General features: G+C 42.2%; 1 protein-coding gene across 4 annotated transcripts in view; it reads left to right on the forward strand.

Annotated features, from left to right (window-relative positions):
- The first annotated feature begins 253 nt into the window (after nt 1-253).
- Nucleotides 254-20,345, forward strand: part of ATP6V1A (ATPase H+ transporting V1 subunit A) — a 33,558-nt gene continuing 13,466 nt past the window's right edge. The window contains exons 1-7 of one of the 4 annotated variants that reach the window (XM_054060950.1): nt 254-357; nt 14,118-14,212; nt 15,824-15,952; nt 17,535-17,749; nt 18,464-18,601; nt 19,110-19,261; nt 20,061-20,223. In XM_054060950.1, the coding sequence (XP_053916925.1) occupies nt 14,131-14,212; nt 15,824-15,952; nt 17,535-17,749; nt 18,464-18,601; nt 19,110-19,261; nt 20,061-20,223 (879 nt within the window). In that variant the 5' untranslated portion in view covers nt 254-357; nt 14,118-14,130. Of the gene's footprint in view, nt 403-901; nt 928-10,507; nt 10,698-14,117; nt 14,213-15,823; nt 15,953-17,534; nt 17,750-18,463; nt 18,602-19,109; nt 19,262-20,060; nt 20,224-20,345 lie in introns of those variants that run through there. The other 3 variants (XM_054060969.1, XM_054060980.1, XM_009557011.2) reach the window with 3 other exon arrangements.

Genomic DNA, 20,345 nt, shown 5'->3' on the forward strand with positions numbered 1-20,345 from the left:
GAGGGAAAGGAGTGGGGAAGAGAAGGGGAGAGGGCAGGAGGGGAATGGAGGGGAGGACGAAGGAGGAGGAGGGGAGAAGGGGGGAGGGGGGAGAAGGGAGGAGGGGAGGACAGGGGCGTGGCCGTGCCTTCCCATGTGACTCGGGCGAGGCGCTGCCACGTGGGGGGAGAAAATCACGTGGCGAACGCAGCAGGGGCGCGTTCTCTCCCCGCCCGGAAGTGGAGAGCAGGGAGGGGGCGGGGCCTTCACGGCGCCGGCTTGCGAGGGTGCGGCGCATGCGCGCGGGGGAGGGGCGGGACGGACAGCCGGCATCAGCTGATCCACCTGCTGGAGGGAAGCGGGGCTGCGGCAGCGCGGGTGAGGGGGTTCCTCCTCTTCAGTCTTAGCCTCGCTTCTTTCCCGGTGCGAAGGAGGCGGCGGGAGGGGGTGATGAATGGTGGTGGTGTCCTTTCCCTTCTCTCCCCCCCCCTTCCCCCCGACGTTACCCATTCTGAGAGCGCGCGACGCCGTAGCCGCTCCCGCCTTAGGGCCCGGGGGGAGGTTGGAGGGGGCAGTAGCTCCTGCCTCAGGGCTCGCGTGGGGGGGTAGTGGGTCTCGCCGTTCGCCTAGCGGGGCCAGTGTCTCCTCGGACAGGGCCCCTGGGCACCTCCTGGTACCCCCACGTCGGCGTCGGCCTCGCTCGCCTTCTCGCACGGCCCGGTGGGGCGGTGGAGGCCGAGCGTGTGCCGCCCCCTGGCCAGGTCGTGGAGTCATAGAGTGGGTTGGGTTGAAGGGCCCTTAAAGATCATCCAGTTCCAACCCCTTGCCATGGGCAGGGACACCTCCCACCGGATCGGGCTGCCCGAGGCCCCATCCAACCTGGTCTTGAACTCCTCCAGGAACTGGACCTGACGATCCTCGTGGGTACTTTCCAACTCATGTCATTCTGTGAGTCTATTTTCATTTCCTCCGTGAGAAAAGGCCTCTCCTTCATGAGAAACGTCACCAGAAGGGGCACAGCCACCACACTGGGCAATCTCTCTCTGACTCTCTTCAGCGAGACTCCAGCGTTGAAGAAAACTGGGGGAGACTTTTTACAAAGGCTTGTAGTCATCTTTAAGGTCTCTTCCAACCCAAACTAATCTATGAGTCTGTGATCTTCCTGCCATTCCTTCGGGTCTTTTCATTGGTCACCAGAGAGATGAGCCCACCCCAGTGGGGCTTCCCCCACTAAGAAACATGCTGAGTGCTCTGAGATGCAATGAGGTATCCCAAAATCCATTATAAAGTGAAGTAGTGTCAGTAGCTGGGTTTCTGTACTGAATCACCTCAGCATCTTGGGTGGGTGGAAACGCATGTGTGCTTTGACTGTAGCTCCACAGTGAGCTACAGTCAGGGTTATGGAGCGGGAAAGCTGCTGTTGGTTTCTGACCCCAACTCTTCCTTAATAAAAGGGTCCTCCCGTTGTTTTGCAACTGAAGATACCAATGGCAAATCAAATGCATTTCCTTTCCCTGTAGCCAGTGACAAAATGCTGACTTAGAAGAGATATTCAAAACATCACACTTAAATTTTATTTCTTGTCACGAAGTGAATTCTTTGTGACTGGGTTCTGGATGTTTTTATATACGTCACAGATAGCTGTGACTTCAGCTTATATGAGGCGTATGTATCAAGATCCATTCAGCGCAGTTGCCCAAAGTGATTTCTTCCTAAGGGTTTACTAGTTTCTGTCAGAGAATTTGCACTCCAGCTGAGAATAAAAGCAATTTGGTGATAGTTTTATTCATTGTAATGAAATACTTCATCAAAGTACACTGGCTATTTGATCTAACACAGTATTTCAAATGCTAATGCCACTTGGTGAAGTGAAGAGGGGGTGGAAAAGGAGGAGAACCTGCTGACAGCATGCATAACCCACCCATTTGTAGCACTTCAGTGAGAACATGCCGAGCGTGAACTGGCGTTTGCAAGTGGAAGTTTAAATAACTGCAGCAGAACCCCAATATATTTTAAGTTGCTGTATTTGTGCTGACCTTGACACTCCAAATCTGCAGTAGCTGAATGTTTGGCTTCTGTATACAGTACTTTTAAAGGCTTTTTCAATGCATAGCAAGGTGCACGTTTAATAATATCTACATTTTATTATAATTTGCTTAAGGATATGTGAAGTGAGATCAGTGTCTACGGGTTTTTGAATTACCAAAAGTACTGCACTTTTCTGATGTGCTTGTCCGTTTATTATGTCAAGTCTTCTTGAAAACAGTTTTATTCTATTATGCGTGGGAAAAAAAAATGTATTTTATTTTATAACCGGGGGACAAAGCGTGGCATTCAAAACCACCATGGACATCAGCTTGAGAGGATGGGGAAGGAGAAGTTAAGGCAATGTTGGAAAATGAATGCTGGTATCAGCTGACTGTTCAAATGAGGGTTGGAGTCTTGTGTTGCAATAAGATCTGTTTCCTGTAAATGCAGCATTTCCATTTTCCAGATCAAGAACTATTTTCTACAGATAGTGCTCATATTGAAGTTCAACCATGAACAATTAGTATTACTTAATTTCTATACGATGTTATCTTAAATTTTGCTTTTATCTGGATCTAAGTATATATTAACTGTTGTATACCTCATTAATTGTGACTTACAAAGTCTGCAGGCTTCGGTTTGCTTCTGTTTTCTAATTCCCCCCCAGATATGACTTTGTGCATTTATCTTTCAGAGCCACATGGGTACTGGTATTACATGTTGTCATCCAAAGCCACTATAGACCAGCAGATTACTAGGTGATTCTCCTGGAGGTACATTTAGAGGCACAACGTTTCACCTCTGCTGTTTTAATACCATAATACTTTGAGTTCCTGAATCTTGAAAATTCCTACAGACATTTTTCCCTTGAGCTTGGGTATGAGCTAAGGCTGTGTTCCTAGTTACTCTTCTAAAAAGAGTAAAAGGATTACAGGGTAATCTAGTTGATATCTTTGGTTACATTGGTGTTTAACATAAAATGTTGCATGCTATTGCTGGCCAAGTAACAGTCCCTATTTTTTTCCTTGCTCTCTGTCCGTCTGTCTTCCCACACAACAACCCAGCTCTACGTTGCCTAGAAGTAAAATAGATGTTCTTTCTTCCATACTTTTTTCATTTGGTACAAAGAAAAGTGAGGAATTTTAGGCTTGGAAATATTGAGGTATTGTTGAACAGTGGCATCCATGTGATTTTTTTTTAGAGCAGAGTTATACCAAGGAAAACAGATGGTGTAGTCAGCTGGAATATCGTGCTCATTCACTCTTACTCACTGTCTTAAAACATGTGACTTCTTTAGCTTTCCAACTGGACAGACAGAAATAGGGCTCTACTCCAGCTGAGGAAGTGGAATGAACCTAAACATTTTGACCTTTTCTTCCTATACAGGTTAAGCCTAAAAGTCCATCATGCAAAACTGGCTTAGACTGGATCTTCTGATTGTTATTGTTGTACCTTCTTTTATGTTCTGAAAAGGTTTTGTTGGTGGTGTTGTGTTTGCTCCATTCTCTCCTTTGAAAGGCGACAGCTAAGTTTATAGTAAATTCTTGGGTTTGGTCATATCTCATGACAATAAGTTCTGCAGTCTCATAAGTATTTTTGGTTTGGTTGCTTTATTTCGTCTATGCATTTATTTTGCCAGTGTTTGTGAAATTCTACCAGAGCTAAACACCCCCACTTCTTAGAAAGACTGACCATTTATTGCTAGCTTTTTACACTGCCATATATGATAAGGCTGCTATAATGAGCTTTGCCTTACAATGTCTGTCCTTAATGAAGTGATACATTGACTCTGAAAACCAGTAAGGTGTATGTGGATATGTCCTGAAAGTCAATGAAGATCAGTGTTAACTGCTCAATTAATTTTCTTGGTTCATCAGCTTGAATATTCCTCTGAGTTTGTGCACTGGTGAATTTCAGTGTCATTGCTCACTCTCTTTACAAATAATTTGCCTGACAGTGATCTAATACACGCATGGTGCCTGTTTACAGTTCTTTACTTTTGTCATAGTTTACAGCATTTTGGGGAGTCCATTGTGGGTGTCTTAAGATGTCCATATCAGAAGCAATCGGGAAGTACTAGAACTAGCATAGGAACCTGTGATTGTGGCCACATTTTTATAGTGCTGGGAATTTCTGTATTAGCTGTCTGACATCAGTTTAGTCCTGAAAAGAATAATTTTTAAGACCGTTGCTGAGACAACCCAGTTTTGAAGACCCAGAGCCTCGTCCTGCTGAACAGCTAAGTGAACTAAAACGTCTGCTGAAAATAGACCCATTGCAGATGCAAATGCTTGACAGAAGCAGTGTTCCTAGAGGCTGTCTCTGTAGTGTAAAGTCTTATCTTTGTCCTTCTTAATCAGTTGAAGATCGCTCATGTAAGTATTTTCATGGCCAAGTTGCAATGTTAGTGTGCTGCTGAGTTTCGGCTGACCAGTCTGTCCAAGTAACTCCTTTTGCCAGATAGCATCCCAAGAAAAATGCCCAACTGTTCCCCTCACTGTGTTCCATTTTTCGGATGTATAAGCTATCTTCACTTACTGGAGTGGTTTGTTATTAAGACTATGAGAGAGAGGTGGTCTGAATGTCTATGCTGCTGGTCTGCATTTTGTGCCCTGTGCATGAAGAGAAGTCATGTTGTGGCTGGGATGGTCAGGTGTTGTGAAAGATGGAAAGGTTACGGGAAAAGCTGTTAGCTTTATAGAGAGAAAAATGTGGCTTTGTTAGAATACTTTATTATAGCTGGAGAAATAGCAGGTATGCAAGTTTGCTTTAATGGCCTGGAGAATTACTGATTTTTAATATTCTAGGAAAGAAGCTGCATCTTCGAAGAAGTTCAGTTAATGGGACAAACATTTGGTCTTCCTCATTATTACACTATATCGTTAATTTGCTTATCATTATGAAAGTAATACCATAAAAAGCAGCTCTTCAGAAAAAAAAAAAATGGTATTTCTGGCTAAATGTGGGTAGCATTGATAAAAAGGCAATTCTATTATGTGAATTTCCTCTGGATCCTTAAAATCGTGAGGCTTTTGTTATCATTAGATAAATTTGCATCACCTAGTAGATATACAGACAACCACCACAATACATAGTTTAAACAATGTTAGAATTTAATATATTGGAGGGGCTCTGGCTGTCCTGAAGAAGCTGTAAATGCTTCAGGTAATTGAACATAAAATCTCCAAATGCAGCTTAACTTGCTTTAAAACATAAAGATTAAGTTTTCCGTTACAGCAAAAGTTGACCTCAGCTTAATCTCCTTTTACTGGAATCCAGTGCTGGTGTGTGTTGTGATTCCAACCAGGTGTTTCATTATGCTTAAGTGCTGTAAGAGAGTACTTTTACCTGCTAGGGGTATTGGATCTTTCCCAAAGACTTTCATGCTAACTTCCTCCTTGTTCACCTCTTCAAACTAGCCATCAAATACCTCACATAATAAGTTGAAGATTCAATAACATCCTGACTTTAAAGACGGCTCTGAAAGTTTAAGCGTAATGGTGAAATGCTTATTCCAAATTTGTGCTCTGTATTTTAGCTCTTGCACTTGGGGACAAGGGGTTAGGCAGCAGTGAGGCTTGTAGAGGAGCCAATGTGTTTCAGCGAGCCTGAATGACTGGTATATTTAAGCATGTAAAACTGAGCTGAGCTTGCAAATCTAACGATATTTGTTTTATGAAATTGCATACCTTTTGTCTTTTAAGGTAAGAGTCTTCAACTATTCAGAACTCTACTGATCCGTAGTCAATTGCTGCTGTAATTGCTTAAAGCTTTGCATTCATCTGATTTTGGTGTTTATTATCGTAAAGGTTAGAGCAACAAAAAAGTATTTCAAGTAACGATGCCAAAAAGTAGAGTGACTTTTATTTAATAAAAGCAAAGGTAGGTTTTAGCTTTGCAGTAGTGTTAGTAAAGTCAATTAAAATATTGCTGGTCTAGAGGAATTGACTGAGCATTGCACTAAGCAGACGGCTGTTGAACTTTTCAGCCCTAGCAGCTAGGTAACAGAATCGGGATAAGAAGACCACTGTGGGTCACTGAAATGAATATTGCATTAGCATTGTGTGTAATGGCTTGGATCTCAGTTGCATTAGATCTTCATTTTGTGTGAAAGTCTTATCAAGCCAAAGAAGGGGCGGGATGTGTAGCAGGCTGAAAGGAATGTTAGTTTTTTTGCAGTAGGAAACTTGTGAAGCCATGTAGCAAATAGGAATCATGGGGGGTGCTCATACATTTCCATCTCTAGAGCTCGTATGGAGAAACCTGAGAGGAAAGAACTAGTGTAGAAAACCCTACAATGGAAAACTGTAGCATATAGCCAATCAGCTGATGAAGACTTTTTTCATGTGAACAATGTGTTTTTCTCTAATAACAGGAGTATTTTAGTTGGTGAAACTAGCATCTTTATTATAAATTCTAGATATGGTGTGATGACTGCATTTGAAGTCAGAAGGTCAGTTCACTACTGAGCTGAAATCTTCAGTGGGCCAAAGCACTTATGCAAACCATCTAGTTTTCTCACTGGCACTAACTTCTCAGACATGTTTAAACATACTGTTCTTCTAATCCTGTTCCGGGCTAACTGAAGCAATCTCCTGGGCTTCTCAATAAAAACTGGAGTGCTTGAGTAGCAATTTGAGGTATTGGTACTTTTGGCATGAACAGACTTCACACTTCATCTTTGTGATAGGGAAGAGTCTCTTATGCTGTATATATGTATTAAATATAAACGCATCACAGAATCATAGAATCACCAGGTTGGAAAAGACCTCTTGGATCATCGAGTCCAGCCATTCCTATCTGCCACCAAACCATGTCTCTGAGCACCTCGTCTATCTGTCTTTTAAATACCTCCAGGGGTGGTGACTCAACCACCTCCCTGGGCAGACTCTGCCAGTGCCCAATGACCCCTTCTGTGAAATTTTTTTTTATGATATCCAGCCTGAACCTCTGGCACAGCTTGAGGCCATTCCCCCTTGTTCCGTCTTTTGTCACTTGGGATAAGAGGCCAGCTCCCTCCTCTCTACAACCTCCTTTCAGGTAGTTGTAGAGAGCAATAAGGTCTCTCCTTAGTCTCTTCGAGGCTAAACAACTCCAGTTCCCTTAGCTGCTCCTTGTAAGACTTGTTCTCCAGCCCTTTCAGCAGATTCGTTGCTCTTCTCTGGACACGCTCCAGAGTCTCAACATCGTTCTTGTAGCCAGGGGCCCACAATCAAACAGTGTTTGAGGTGTGGTCTCACCAGTGCCGAGTACAGGAGCAGAATCACCTTCCTGGACCCACTGGCCACACCATTTCTGATACAAGCCAAGTTGCCATTGGCCGCCTTGGCCACCTGGGCACACTGCTGGCTCATGTTCAGCCAACTGAACATGAGTCAACACCCACAGGTACTTCTCCTCCAGGCAGCTTTCTAACCACTCTTCCCCTAGTCTGCACAGGGTTGTTGTGCCCCAAGTGCAGGACCCAGCATTTGGCCTTGTTAAACCTCAGCCCATCAGTCCAGCCTGTTCATATCCCTTCGGAGAGGCTCCCTACACTCAAGCGGATCAACACTTCTTCCCAGTTCATGTATTTTATACGTTTAGCTTGTGCACAAAGCATGATGTTTGCTTGAAGTATCAGGCTTGTATGTGTTGGTATACCCTCAGGTAAGTCCCAGTCCGTTTTGAGGAAGGCATTAAGAGCTTGTGATGGGCTTCATGAATTGCCATGTTGCACAGTCTCGCTTTGTAGCCATTGTGTATGGTGCTGATGATGGTAGCATAATTCTATTTCTTATGTTCTTTTCTTGAATGCATCTGGATTTAACTGTGTATGTGTGAAGTAGCAAACCTCATGTGAGAGGAAGGGGCCCTGTAGCACCCAAGAAAAAGTTGCGTGAAAGAGGAATTGTTTTGTATGGTTGCAGGTGGATCCACAGTATGTAGCTGAGCATCACTTCAGCAGATTCCTGACCTCCTGAATGCAGAGGTGGCCTCAAAGGTGCCCTGTGGCAGCTGGAATTGTATTAATAATTAAATGGAGGAATGTCTATATTGTTGAGTTTAAGAAACAATTATACTTCTAATTCTGAGGTTAAGATAGGAAGGTTGGTACAGTTAGCTTCTTCATTTCTGTGTGATGAGAAGACTAAGCCACATCACTGTGTTGAGCACAGGAGGACATTCTGGCATGGTTTTCTTAGCTTGCAGGTGGTAGGAAGTTGGAAAGTGTTTGATATACTAGTGGGCTCCGCTGCCATTCAGAGGCACCATGACATTCATTAAATGCCAAGTCCTACTTCTGGGGAGGAATAGCCACGTGTCTTCCTACAGGCTGGGGACTGACTGGCTGTAAAATGGCTTTGCTGAAAAGGACTACAGGTCCTGGTGGACACAAAACTGTACATGAGCCAGCAATGTGCCCCTGTGTTAATGAAGGCCAACATCATCCTAAGCTGCAATAGGAATAACACTGTCAGCATGTTGAGAGAGGTGTTTTTCCACCTCGGTTAAGCTCCGGGGAAGCTACATCTGGAGTGCTGCATCCAGTTATGGGCTTTCCAGGAGGAGGAAGACATGGACTTGATGAAGTGGGCCCAGAAAAGGGCCACAAAGACCATTAGGGGTTTGGAGCACTGTCATCATATGAGGAAAGGCTGAGAAATGTGGGATAATACACCCTTGGAAGAGAAGGTGTATAGAAACACCTAACGTGAGGGAGCACAGACAATGGAGCCAGACTCTTTTCAGCAGTTTCAGCTGAAATAACAAGAGGTGATGGGCTCAAACCAAAATACAGGTAACTCCTTTTGAACATAAGAAAACACTTTCTCCTGTAAGAGTGTCTGAACACTAGAACAGGTTGCCAAGAGAGTTGTATGGTCTCCATCCTTGGAGATAATCAAAACCCAGCTGGATGTGGCTCTGAGCAGTCTGCTCTTGCTTGCTTTGAGCAGGAAGTTGGAACTAGATGATCTCTAGAGATGCCTTCCAACCAATTCTTCTGTATGGGGGTAGGAACTCTGGAGTCATTTTCCCTGCTGTGTTATAGTAAAATAATAACTGCATAGTATGAAGGAGCAGATTTCCTGAGAATATTGTTTGGCTTCCCTTCCAAGTGACCCATGTTAGAGTTCTGGGCATGCTGTTTCTTCTTGGGCAATATCCTGGATTCTAGATGTGGAAATTCTGCTGAACTTCTGCATTTGTCTAGTACTTCAGCACTATGTTTTTCTTTAATGCTTCCTCTTAAAAATACTGTCTGTGGGAAAAGGAAGCATAAAGTGTCCCAAGTTACAAGAAATCTATGATAATAATTAGCCTGTTATTTATGAGGCCTTTGCAATACATCCTCATACAGCCAGGCAGTGGGATTTACATACTGTACCAAAGTCTGCTCAGGAGAACCCAGTAAATGTTAGCAATCTTGATTCTAAAGCATGACTCAAATGTGACCCTAAGTTCGTTGTCCCATGTGGATTATGATCTTTACTATCCTGTAATGTCCAGGTTTCTACTAAGAACAGAAAGAGGCATTTATTTAGCTATGTTTTACTGTATATGGCCAGTAAGTTTTCCTGGATATTGCATGTATGGTCTTACATTCTGACTCCATTTTTCTACTGTAGGATGTCAAAACATGAGTCTTTCAGTTATAGCAAAATCTACGACCTTTTTTCAAAGTTACTACAGCAGAATGAATCCTAGCACTTGTGACCTATTAATATAATGCTGCTACTTCTAAATTACTGGTCTTGTGCTGTTTACTACAGTTTTGATTAGTGTATTTTAGCTTTTCTGCCAATTTGATGTGTTGATAATCGTAGAACTTGTGAAGATAATTTTGAGAAGTTGTGAAGACTGCAGGGAACTCTTCAGCTCATGCAGCTTCTTGGAGGAGAGAGCATGTAGCTGCTTGTCTTCTGTATGACATACAGGGCAATGTCCATGCCTGTCGATCTTCAACAACCAATACTAGCAGCTGTCACTCGAGGTGGCACATCAGTCTGCTTTGCTAAGGTGGTGGATCTTGTGCATTTCCATCTATACGTCTGCTAGTTAGGGGAAGCGGTTCTTCTTAGTAGCAGTAAGCCCTGCGAGACTCACTATTTTGACAAGAATCCACACCTGCTCTTCATGTTAAAGCAATTAGTATTGCAGTGTGTTCAGTGCCTCCTTGTGCAGTATGTTGTTAAATGGTTGTTCTGTTAAGCTCTTCCAGAACAGAGCACGCACTGACGTGGATACGTTAACACTGGAAGGCTGGTAGGTAGGTAGATTCCAGCAGAAAGCACATATCTCAAGGATTTTTAGTTAGTGGTATGTACTGTTTGAGACGCTGGGATTGTTGGCTCTCTAGGAGGTCCTTAATGTGAATGTGGAATGCTGCTTTTAATTTCTGATGCTCGGTCCTGTGCAGTCAGAGGGACACAGATGGGAGTTCAGCTGGGCTCTAGGTAGCTTGATTTGCTATTGCGGCATTCCTCGGTGCTGGTGGGGGAGAGACAGACTGATGACTCATCAAGTCAGGTGGTTATGCTTCTGCTGTGTGTCAGAAATTTCTTTCCCCTCTGCAGCAGGCTTTCTCATCCCTCTGTGTAGGGGCACTAGAAGGACAATTATTTTGTTAGTAGTGCTTAACTGCTGAATTCTGGCTTTGCTTCAGTGGGCCCGTGGATTTTTGTTCCTCTCTGTTTCTGCAAAATAAGGTAAAAATCTGTGTTTATATGGTAAAATAGTCGTGTATTTTCTTCCTTGCTGTAAGAATGATCCTTCTAAAAATCTCTCTAGCGTCTTAATTTTGAAGAATTAATTGTAGAAATTCTGGGACTGATCAAATATTTGAAGCAAAACCAAGGAACTGTAATAGAAAACAGCTTTCTCTGGCATTGAGAGCAAGATGGTTATATTTTCGGGGTTACTCTGTAGCCAAATTGCTGCTCTGGGGTAGAAGGCTCAGGTCATTGGCCCTCTCTTGTTTAATTACGGCTATAAAATTGTTTTAATTAATCACCTTTCAATCGTAGATGGTTCTGCAGCAAGTAATATTTTGGTTTCTGGCACTATTAGGCAGAATATGACTATGTTAGACCTTAAAAGAGTGTGTAAAATGCATTGTTGAACTCCTTAAGACAAGGAAAATTCCTGGTTTTAAGTTGTAAAGGATACAAGATGCATCTTTGCTCTTAAGGAAATTAAAATTACCCTAATACCCTGTGTAGGTGTGCTAGTGAGCTTTGTAGGAGTGGATTGTGTGTAGTGCCTAACAACCAGTGTTGATGAGAGGCCTGTGAAAGGCCGTAGGAACTCACTAGATTTCTAAAATGGCATGCTACCATGGCTTGTGGGGTAAGTACCTGCTATCTGCACACACGTGGTATATGTTTGGCAGATTCCGATGTGCTTTAGAGAACTGCATTTTTATGTGAGTATTTGCAATGAAAACATTTAACAGTGTAGGTAGGTAAAACAACATTCCTGCCCTCAAACACTTTTCCGTCTAGAATGAAAATCTGTAATATTAATACACAAGCACAATAAAACTGTGCAGAGACAAATAACAGCATTTTTTTTCCTTAATTCATGTTCAGTGTTAAAAGATGTGTAGCCTTGTAAAGAGGTCAGTTGCCTGGGTGAGCACTGGCTTTTAGGCCATATCTACTTTGTTTGGAGGTATAGGAGGGAAGGAACAAAGAAAGGTGGGGAGGAGGAATTCATCACAGCGTTTAATAGTCAATAGGTGTGTGTTCAAAAGCAGTTGGTGCAGATGCTAAAGATCGGGACAAAGACAGGGTTTATTGGTGTGATAGTAGGTAGTCGAGCAGAGGGATCCCATTCTCTTTGAGTTGGCATGGCCAGTAATTTGGGAAGGTGGCTGTGGGAAGAGGGCGGGAGCAGAGCAGCCACAGGAACAAGAGAGGCAGGTGCTGGGTGTCAGGATGCCATTTTAACTGCAGAATTATTGTTTCTAGGTTCTTATTTGCGCCTCTGAAAGATAAGCCATCGCTTCAAGTGGTGGTCAGCTGACCGGCAGGTTTTGGATATGAAGAAAAGTTAATTTAAATTAAAACTGGCCAGTGTTCTTCCTGTCTTTCCTTGCCTTTGTGAATTAACTCTTCCATATGGGACCCTATACTAATTGCCAAAGAGTGTCACTAATTCAGTTACAAGAATTTGTTTTATCTCTCTCTCTCTCTGTTCTACTTCTATAGAAGATTTTGGTAGTAGGACTGTAGAGATGTTCTTTATGGTATGTTGAAGTAAATGTTTTGGATGTATTTATAAGATCAGTTGTTTTTTTCCAGTATGAACAGTAATTGTGCTTGAGTTTTGCAATATTTTAATTGTTAAAAGCAAATAAATGAGGGAGTTCTGTTGGTCTGATCAGAACCAGCTCTTACCTTGATGCCCAAGGACTGCAGCTTGCTTTGCAAGGTCCTCCTCTCTGCCGTTTGTCAGAGGAGACTTTTGAGAAATAAGCAGTGAAATTGAAATTGTCTTCTGGGCCTAAGAAACAGGCAGCTTAAAGAATAAACAATTGCTGTGGAGAGGAGAGGGATCTAACAGATATCTGACCTGCAGGGTCATCGAGCTCGAGAACAGTTAGCAGTTCCGCTCCTGGCGGGTGATTGAGTTGTGATCGACTGTTTGGGGTGGCTGCAGTGAAATTAATGAATGGTAGCCATGTTACATGATCCACTCCAGTGAGACATGGAACCTGGAAGAAGCTGTTCCTTCTGGATGAATAGGAGTTTGGAATCATTAGAGAGCCTTTTCTTACAGAGCAGAACCATAGGTTTAACACATTTAAATTGGTAAATAGGCTTTGTATTATGGTATTAAAAAGCTGGAAAACAGTCGTAAGATTTTAAGAACAGCAGATGTCAGCTACCTACTGCTCCTGAAGAGCAGGCAGAGAAGCATCCTTTAGTGATAGTGGAAGAGCTGGCAGTGTAGTCTTCCTCATTGTGCACAGGGGAGGTTCTCAAGCCTGATTACGCCTCTATATTTGCTGTCTTGCTAAAGATGCTGGGTTAGGTTAAGCTTCTCACAAGGACTGTGTCAACAGATGCCTTGTGTGATCTTCTTCACCAAACCATGAGCTGGCCAGGCCCTGTGTGTACGCAGAGAGCGTTGTGTGCTGGGGCTGCCATGCTGCACCTTTCACCAGTGTGATACTGAGAGTGTGCCAGTACAGTAGAAATGGGTAGAGTTGCCTTATAGTTCTCATAACACTGATCAGTTTCCAAGGTAACACAAAGCACAATAAGGGCCAACACAGCAAAGCCATTACGTTCTCTTATTGGCACCAGAGGCAGGACAACTCAACTGTCAGTTACATTCCAAGCATGGATGGAGGAGGCCTGTTTCTAACCCAGCTTTTCTTGTGCCAGTTGTTTTAGTTCTTATTTACTGGCAGGAGATGTCAGTTTGTTGTTTAACTGTTGCAGGTTGGGGTTTTGGCCATTATTCAGCACAATTCCACAAGGCTCCCCAGGTTTCACTGAGAGCAAAGACTGCGTAATACCTAGCTGTAAGACACACAGAGGAGTTGTATGTTTATGTGCTATTGCTTGTGAAAATGTATGTGTCTTCCTCTGAACACTCAGATTCAGCAGATTAACATAGGAAAATTGAATTTTCACCATTAATGTTTGTAGTATTGCTTTTTGGACACTGGTGGTAGTAAAGCAGCCCCAGAACAACTTCTTACTCACTCAGAATCTTGGAAAACTTCATATTTTGAAGCAGAGTAGATGAGATGTGGAAGACGGAAGATATTCTATGTTGTTTAATTATCCTGTTATTAGGCTCGAAAAAGTTCCGGTGGTGGTATGGCGTTTTTGGAGTGTAACTGTGTTACTCAGCGGTGTTTTGTGGAGTAATGTGTATGGAGTGATGTTCTACCCTCATTTTTCTGCAATAGGTGATGTTAGTTCTTTTGTTTGTCTTAAATGAGTTACTTTTTAACTTTCTATATCTTTAAAGTCAATGTGGTTAAGGTACTTCAGGCTGTATAAGTTAAGAATTCTTTCTGACTGCAAACGAGAGAGCAGAGTGGAGGAATAGGAGGAACTGAGTACGTGTGTATTCTTCTGGACTGACTTTTCTTTTTTCCTTCTGTACAGTTGAACCGGCAAAATGGACTTCTCCAAGCTACCCAAAATCCGTGACGAGGACAGAGAGGCTTTTGTTGGCTATGTCCATGGAGTCTCAGGACCCGGTAGGTACTAATTTGTAAAGGAAATCATAGGTTCTGTTTCTTCTATTGTTTTACTAATCTTGTTAACTTGGAAGTGAACTTGGAAGCGGAGTAGTAAGAGCTCTCTGTGGGGCTTTTTCTCTCTTCTGGTGGGGAAGGCTGCTTTTTAAGAAGGATCACTGACTTTGATTTATAGTCTGATAAAACATTAAGAAATATACTAACAAGATATTACTGCTAATTATTTTTATTTAAAGATGTAATGAACAGAAGCAGGCTGATAAATAAAAATGTCTTAAGCTTTCTGGATGAGATAAAGCCACTTGGTCAGAAATCTGCAGGCCCAGTGTTTTAAGCTTCTTTAAAAGGGTGTGAAATGCATAATCCATTCTCACTGAAATGCGGTTTGACCCTGTGCTCTCTGGAATACTGTTGCCTGCCAGTGTCAAGCCATTCTATGTTACTGCACTGGAGACTGGAGGAGCTCAGCAATGAGCTGCAAGGGTCAGGGAAGGTGGCAAAGTGGTGGTAGTGCACTTGGTAGGCAGAGGACTCTGCCTCCGTCTTTATCAGCTTAAATAGCTTCTTTAGGCTCTGATAGTAACAGCTTTTGAATATGTGCAGACTGTACTGGTTTTTCTGCTCCCTCTTGCCTTCCCTTCAAGAGCTGAAGGAAAAAATGGGAATGTGAGAACAGAAGAATAGCATGTATTTTTGTTAATACAGCTTGGTGAATAACAAACCCCTTGGCTCATATCTACCTAAATAAATGCCTGTTCTTTAACTGCCAATTTCTTAACTACAGAAATGATGCTTAAAACAATTTTAAACTGATAGAGCTTTTTTTCCTAAGAAAATATATTTTTGTGTAAATGCATCACCCTGTATGCAAGATTGACATTATAATGTAAAAGTACCTAAGCCTCTTGTATGACCTGCTGAAATCTAACTCAAAACAGTAGGAGTTTTCAGACCCTAAATGTGCTATAGAATAGTCTTCATCTGATGAAGGTTAATTTAAGTGCCCTAATGTCTACATCACTTTTCTACAAAATAAAACATCAAACTAGTGTTTCCTTGAAAGCTTTGTAGGCATCTGCTGCTTTGGATACAGGGCTATGTCTTGCCTTTAGCAAGCACCTTGGCTCCATCTGTACATGGGAATAGTTTATATTGGCATCCAGATGCTACCAAGGTAAACAGAAGTTTGAGTGGCTTGAAAATGCTGGTCCCCCACCACAGGTTTATGTAACTACCAGCTGTCAGGTGAACTTCTGTTTTCTTGAATGTTTTAATTTAGTCAGGTGGGATTGTGGCCCAGCTAACTTAGAGACAAATGTCTGTACAGTGCCTGTCAAAGTTCACTGCCTCTCTAAAACCCTAAACATTTGTCATCTGTCAAGATAGGTAAGAGAGATTATGTTGTAAATTGTGGACTAATATATTCTGATAGTGTTGTCTTATTGAGCATAAAGGAACGGAGTGAAAAGTATAGGGGGTTTTATAAAACTAAGGATGTGCTTGTGATTTGGAGGAGTACCAGGCTTATGCTGTGCAGTCCTTACTGACTTGTGGTAAGTAAATTTCCTGAGCTACAGTAAAAATATTCACTTGTCTGCCTGTCTCCTACAGTGGTCACGGCATGCAACATGGCAGGGGCTGCTATGTATGAACTGGTACGAGTAGGCCACAGCGAGCTGGTGGGGGAGATTATCCGACTGGAAGGTGATTTAGCAACTGTCCAGGTGTATGAAGAAACATGTATCCTTTTCAGTGATCCCTTTGGGCCTGCCAGGCTGTGCAGTCCAGAACATAGTGGTAGTTGGGGAGAAGACGATGAACAAAGCTGACTGGGACCAGTGCATGGCAATTCTGGTGCCAGCAGGACAACTGTTATGTGTGTCTTTTGTGAATTCTGATGCTTTGCAGGTAAATCGTACCTTGCTTGTCTGGTACCAAGAAGAATTTTTTTTAGTTCAAGTGAAAATCAAATAATGTCTCCTTTAGAATTGAATTTCATTTTTATTTAAACTTTTTTTAAGGAAGTTGTTTGACAAATGTCAACTGTGAATAGCAAAACTACCAAGCAGCCTTTGTTGCATTTCTTCTTTGCTTTTAAAACTATGCTTGTATAACTCTTAAACAGGAAATGTAAAGTGGACAGAATGCCTTCTCCTGGTTAGAGTGTTTTGCCAGATGTAATAGATGACTCTTTTTGCTTCTGTGGTGTGCTTGCAGACTCTTGGTCCAGCTAGGATGCAGTGCGTATGCTAAAATCTAGTTAACTTAAAATGTATTTTGTCTTATGCATATACAAGAGAGTGTCAGAAAAGAGGTCATAAAACTTGAAGTCAGACTTTTTTTTTCCTCCCTTGTATTCTATTAAACTGAAGAGTTGCCTCTGTGTATCAGTAGAGGCTAGGAAAATACCCTGTGCTGCCTCCCAAAGCTTTGTCCTGAGGAGCTGGATGGTAAACTGGTGACTAGCTCCTGCCTGTACCTAATAATTTAACATTTTAGATAGCATCATTGTTGTAACATCTATTAGTCTCCCATCAGTACATGGACTAAGTTTGAATATAGTTTATTCTTGGGTCTCTGATGAGAGAGCTCTGTAAGAGTGCTCTCTGGAGTCAACTTGCAATTAATCTTGACTGTCGCGCAGGGTTTTGGGGGCTTCTTTTGTATTCTAGCAGGCCCTTTCGCCAAACTGCTGGCCCATTGCAGAGGATTTCATTGTGCATCTGTGGAACTTAGACAGTGCATAGACTGGACAACTTGATTCCAGAGAGGAGAGAAATAATGCTGGTCTTGGACAAACTACCTTTAAAATTAGGCTGCTGTCAAAAAGGGTATGCAAGGCTCAAGGTCAAAACAGTTCTGCTCTCTAACAAATTCCAAAGCAAAAAAATATATATTTTGTAACATCATTTGACTTTTAAAAGTCAAACTTGTTTTCTGGTTTTGAAGATTTAAGAAATATCTGAGGTTATGTCATCGTGCTGCTTGGCACTCCAGTAAACTTATCTACATGGTTGACTTGAACTAATGGCCATAAAGTGAAATATTTACCTCTAATTTGCCTCTCTGGAGGATGAACAAATTTGTTGTTTTAGCAATCATAGAATCACCGGTTTGGAAAAGACCTCTTGGATCATTGAGTCCAACCATTTCTGTTTCGTACTGAGTTTAGTATAAAGCCTACATGATTCTCAAATGATGGTGCGTAATACAGTAATAAAAATATTACCTGAAAGTCAGAAAAGTGTTTTAAGGTGTTCTGAATGTGATACCTTGTTTCTTTCCCTTTCTCTGGATGAACTTTTCCTCAGCAAATCTTTAGCTGGTGTCTCTGTAGGAGATCCTGTACTCCGTACTGGCAAACCCCTGTCTGTGGAACTAGGGCCTGGCATTATGGGAGCTATTTTTGATGGTATTCAGAGGCCGCTCTCAGACATTAGTGCTCTGACCAAAAGTATCTATATCCCTAGAGGTGTCAATGTGTCAGCTTTGAGCCGAGATGTCAAATGGGACTTCACGCCTTCAAAAAATCTGCGGGTAGGTTCTAGCAAGCCTGTCTTTCTCTCTTGCTGCTCTTCCCACAGAGCTTGGGGCTGGAACTGTTGGGAACTACAGTTAACGCTGTATTTAAGTTTGTGAAAAGGGGTGGTCGGTGGTGGTAGTGATGTTTGAGACCGGAATGGGGATCACCAGAACTTACTTGATGTGGCTTACTGTGTGTTGTTGCTGCATACAAGAAACTTGTGAAATTTTAATGTATTTGCAAAACTGTAAAGAAGTGAGTAGAGTTGTACTAAGCATTAGCAGGAGCAGGTGTTACCTGAACAAAAAGAATGAATGCAGCACACATTTTACAAATGGTGAAGATAGCCTTAGAGCTGGAAAATGTCATGGCTTTAGCCCCTGGCGGCGTCTTTTTTCCAACCATACAGGTTAGCATGTGCCATTCTTCCTCAGTGTAACACATGAAGTTGAGAGGTATAAAAGAACTGAGGAGAATTCATTGCATCAGTCAGTAATTGCTACTGTCTGAGGCTTGAAAGGCACCTGAGCCCAGATAGTGTTGCTAGCAATGTGCTTTTAGGGTAATGAGTTATGTAAATACACTACTGTGCTATAACAACACATTTATAAAGGGAGTAATTGCAGTGCTAGACTTCACAGCGATAGTTATTTTATATAGTTCTTTGTCAAGGTTCTTTTTAAAACTGGAGTTCTCGCTTAAGACTAATAGACCTGTTCTGATTTTAGGTCGGCAGCCACATCACTGGTGGAGATATTTATGGTGTGGTGAATGAAAACTCCCTTATCAAACACAAAATCATGCTGCCCCCACGGAACAGGGGTACAGTTACATACATTGCTCCACCAGGAAACTATGACGCTTCTGTAAGTCTCCCAAAGAGCAGTTGCCGGTGTATTCCACTTATCTTCCATAAGGCTGATGCACTCTTTCTGTTCTGCATGATGCCAGCTAGGAAATGTTTCATGCAACAAGATGTCTTGGTTAATAATTGTTTGTGCTACCCTGCTTGCAGGGATCACACGATTATCTTATGCAGTTCCTTTCTATGTGTATGGCTTCTCAGTGGCAGAGCAGGATGCCATGCCTGCTGACCTCTGTGTGGATCTACAGGATCTTATGAATACATGAAATTCAGTTGCTCTTAAAAAGCGTATTTTCAGTTGAAGCTTCATCTTGCACTTTTTGTGCTGGTAGCTTTGTAAATATGGAAAAGAGCCTTGCCTTGGGAGGGGATGATGGTGTGTTGAGGTTCTGAGAAATCTGTGGTGGTGGTATCAAAGATCTGGCTGTGCAGTCGTTGAGGTGACAGTTTGCATGCTGATCCAACGTGCAGCTGTTTGCTTACTTCAGATGTCTACTGCTCTCTGTTAGGATGTTGTCTTAGAGCTGGAGTTTGAAGGTGTGAAGGAGAAATTCACTATGGTCCAGGTCTGGCCTGTACGTCAAGTCCGTCCTGTTACTGAGAAGTTACCAGCCAATCATCCGTTATTAACTGGCCAACGGGTCCTGGATGCCCTCTTTCCGTAAGTGCTATCTTTTATTTTCTAGTAGGTAAGAAATCTCTCTTTTGAAGGGAAGATGGAGGTCTTAATTTTTTTTTTGAAGGGCAAACAAACCCCAAGCTTTCACTAATCTCAAAAACTATTTAGTTGAATGCCTCATATTTCTGTATTTGGCAGGAGAACCTACTGATGCAAAAAGGAAAAGAAAGTTAACAAGATAATTCTAGTGGATTAATCTAGAAAAGAATGGACAAGTATAAATTAAACCTAATCATGCCAAATCTACAGAAAGGCTAGATACTTTCAAGCTTGATATTTCCATTTGAGCAGACAAGCAGGATCTCTTTCTGTGGTCCTGAGGATGTATAGCTCCTGATGATTTTGGGGTTACCACTTAGGAAAACCATTGCACTTAACTGTAAAACAAAATGTTCATATAAGCAGCTAACTTCCAAGACACTGAATTTGGTAATTTTGGTCCTAAAATACCGTGCTGTTTATTCTTAGAATGCACAACTAAGTACAGTCATTCTTTTCTTAACACTCACATTCCATCAGTGCTTCCAGCTGTGAAAACTGCTACGTTTCAAGCCTGAAAGTCTAGTTGTTGTACCAGCATAACTCACATACTTCAAGGGCAGTGGAACAAAAGGATAGTTTATTCCTCCAGTCTTTTGGTTTAGTGGAATACCTCTGTGCTTCTCGCCCAGAACACTGAATGCCACTTCTGTCACTCTGCTTTTAATTAGTGAGTTTTATTTGAAAATAAAACTAAGCTTGTTTTAAGTTCTTCCCAAATCAGTCCTTTTTCTTTACTCAGGTGTGTGCAAGGGGGTACAACAGCGATTCCTGGGGCATTTGGTTGCGGGAAGACTGTGATCTCTCAGTCTCTCTCAAAGTACTCCAACAGTGATGTCATCATTTATGTAGGCTGTGGAGAACGAGGGAATGAAATGTCTGAAGTACTGAGAGATTTCCCTGAGGTTAGTATGGAGAAAAAACCTTGGGAAGACTTGCTGTTGTACTGTTATTATAACAGAATATAATATATTGGTCAAGTGACTTGAAATTATAATCTTGTCTCCCTGCTGCAAGTTCTATCTGT

Source organism: Cuculus canorus, chromosome 1 (assembly GCF_017976375.1).
Source record: "Cuculus canorus isolate bCucCan1 chromosome 1, bCucCan1.pri, whole genome shotgun sequence".
In the NCBI taxonomy this organism is placed as follows: Eukaryota; Metazoa; Chordata; class Aves; order Cuculiformes; family Cuculidae; genus Cuculus; species Cuculus canorus.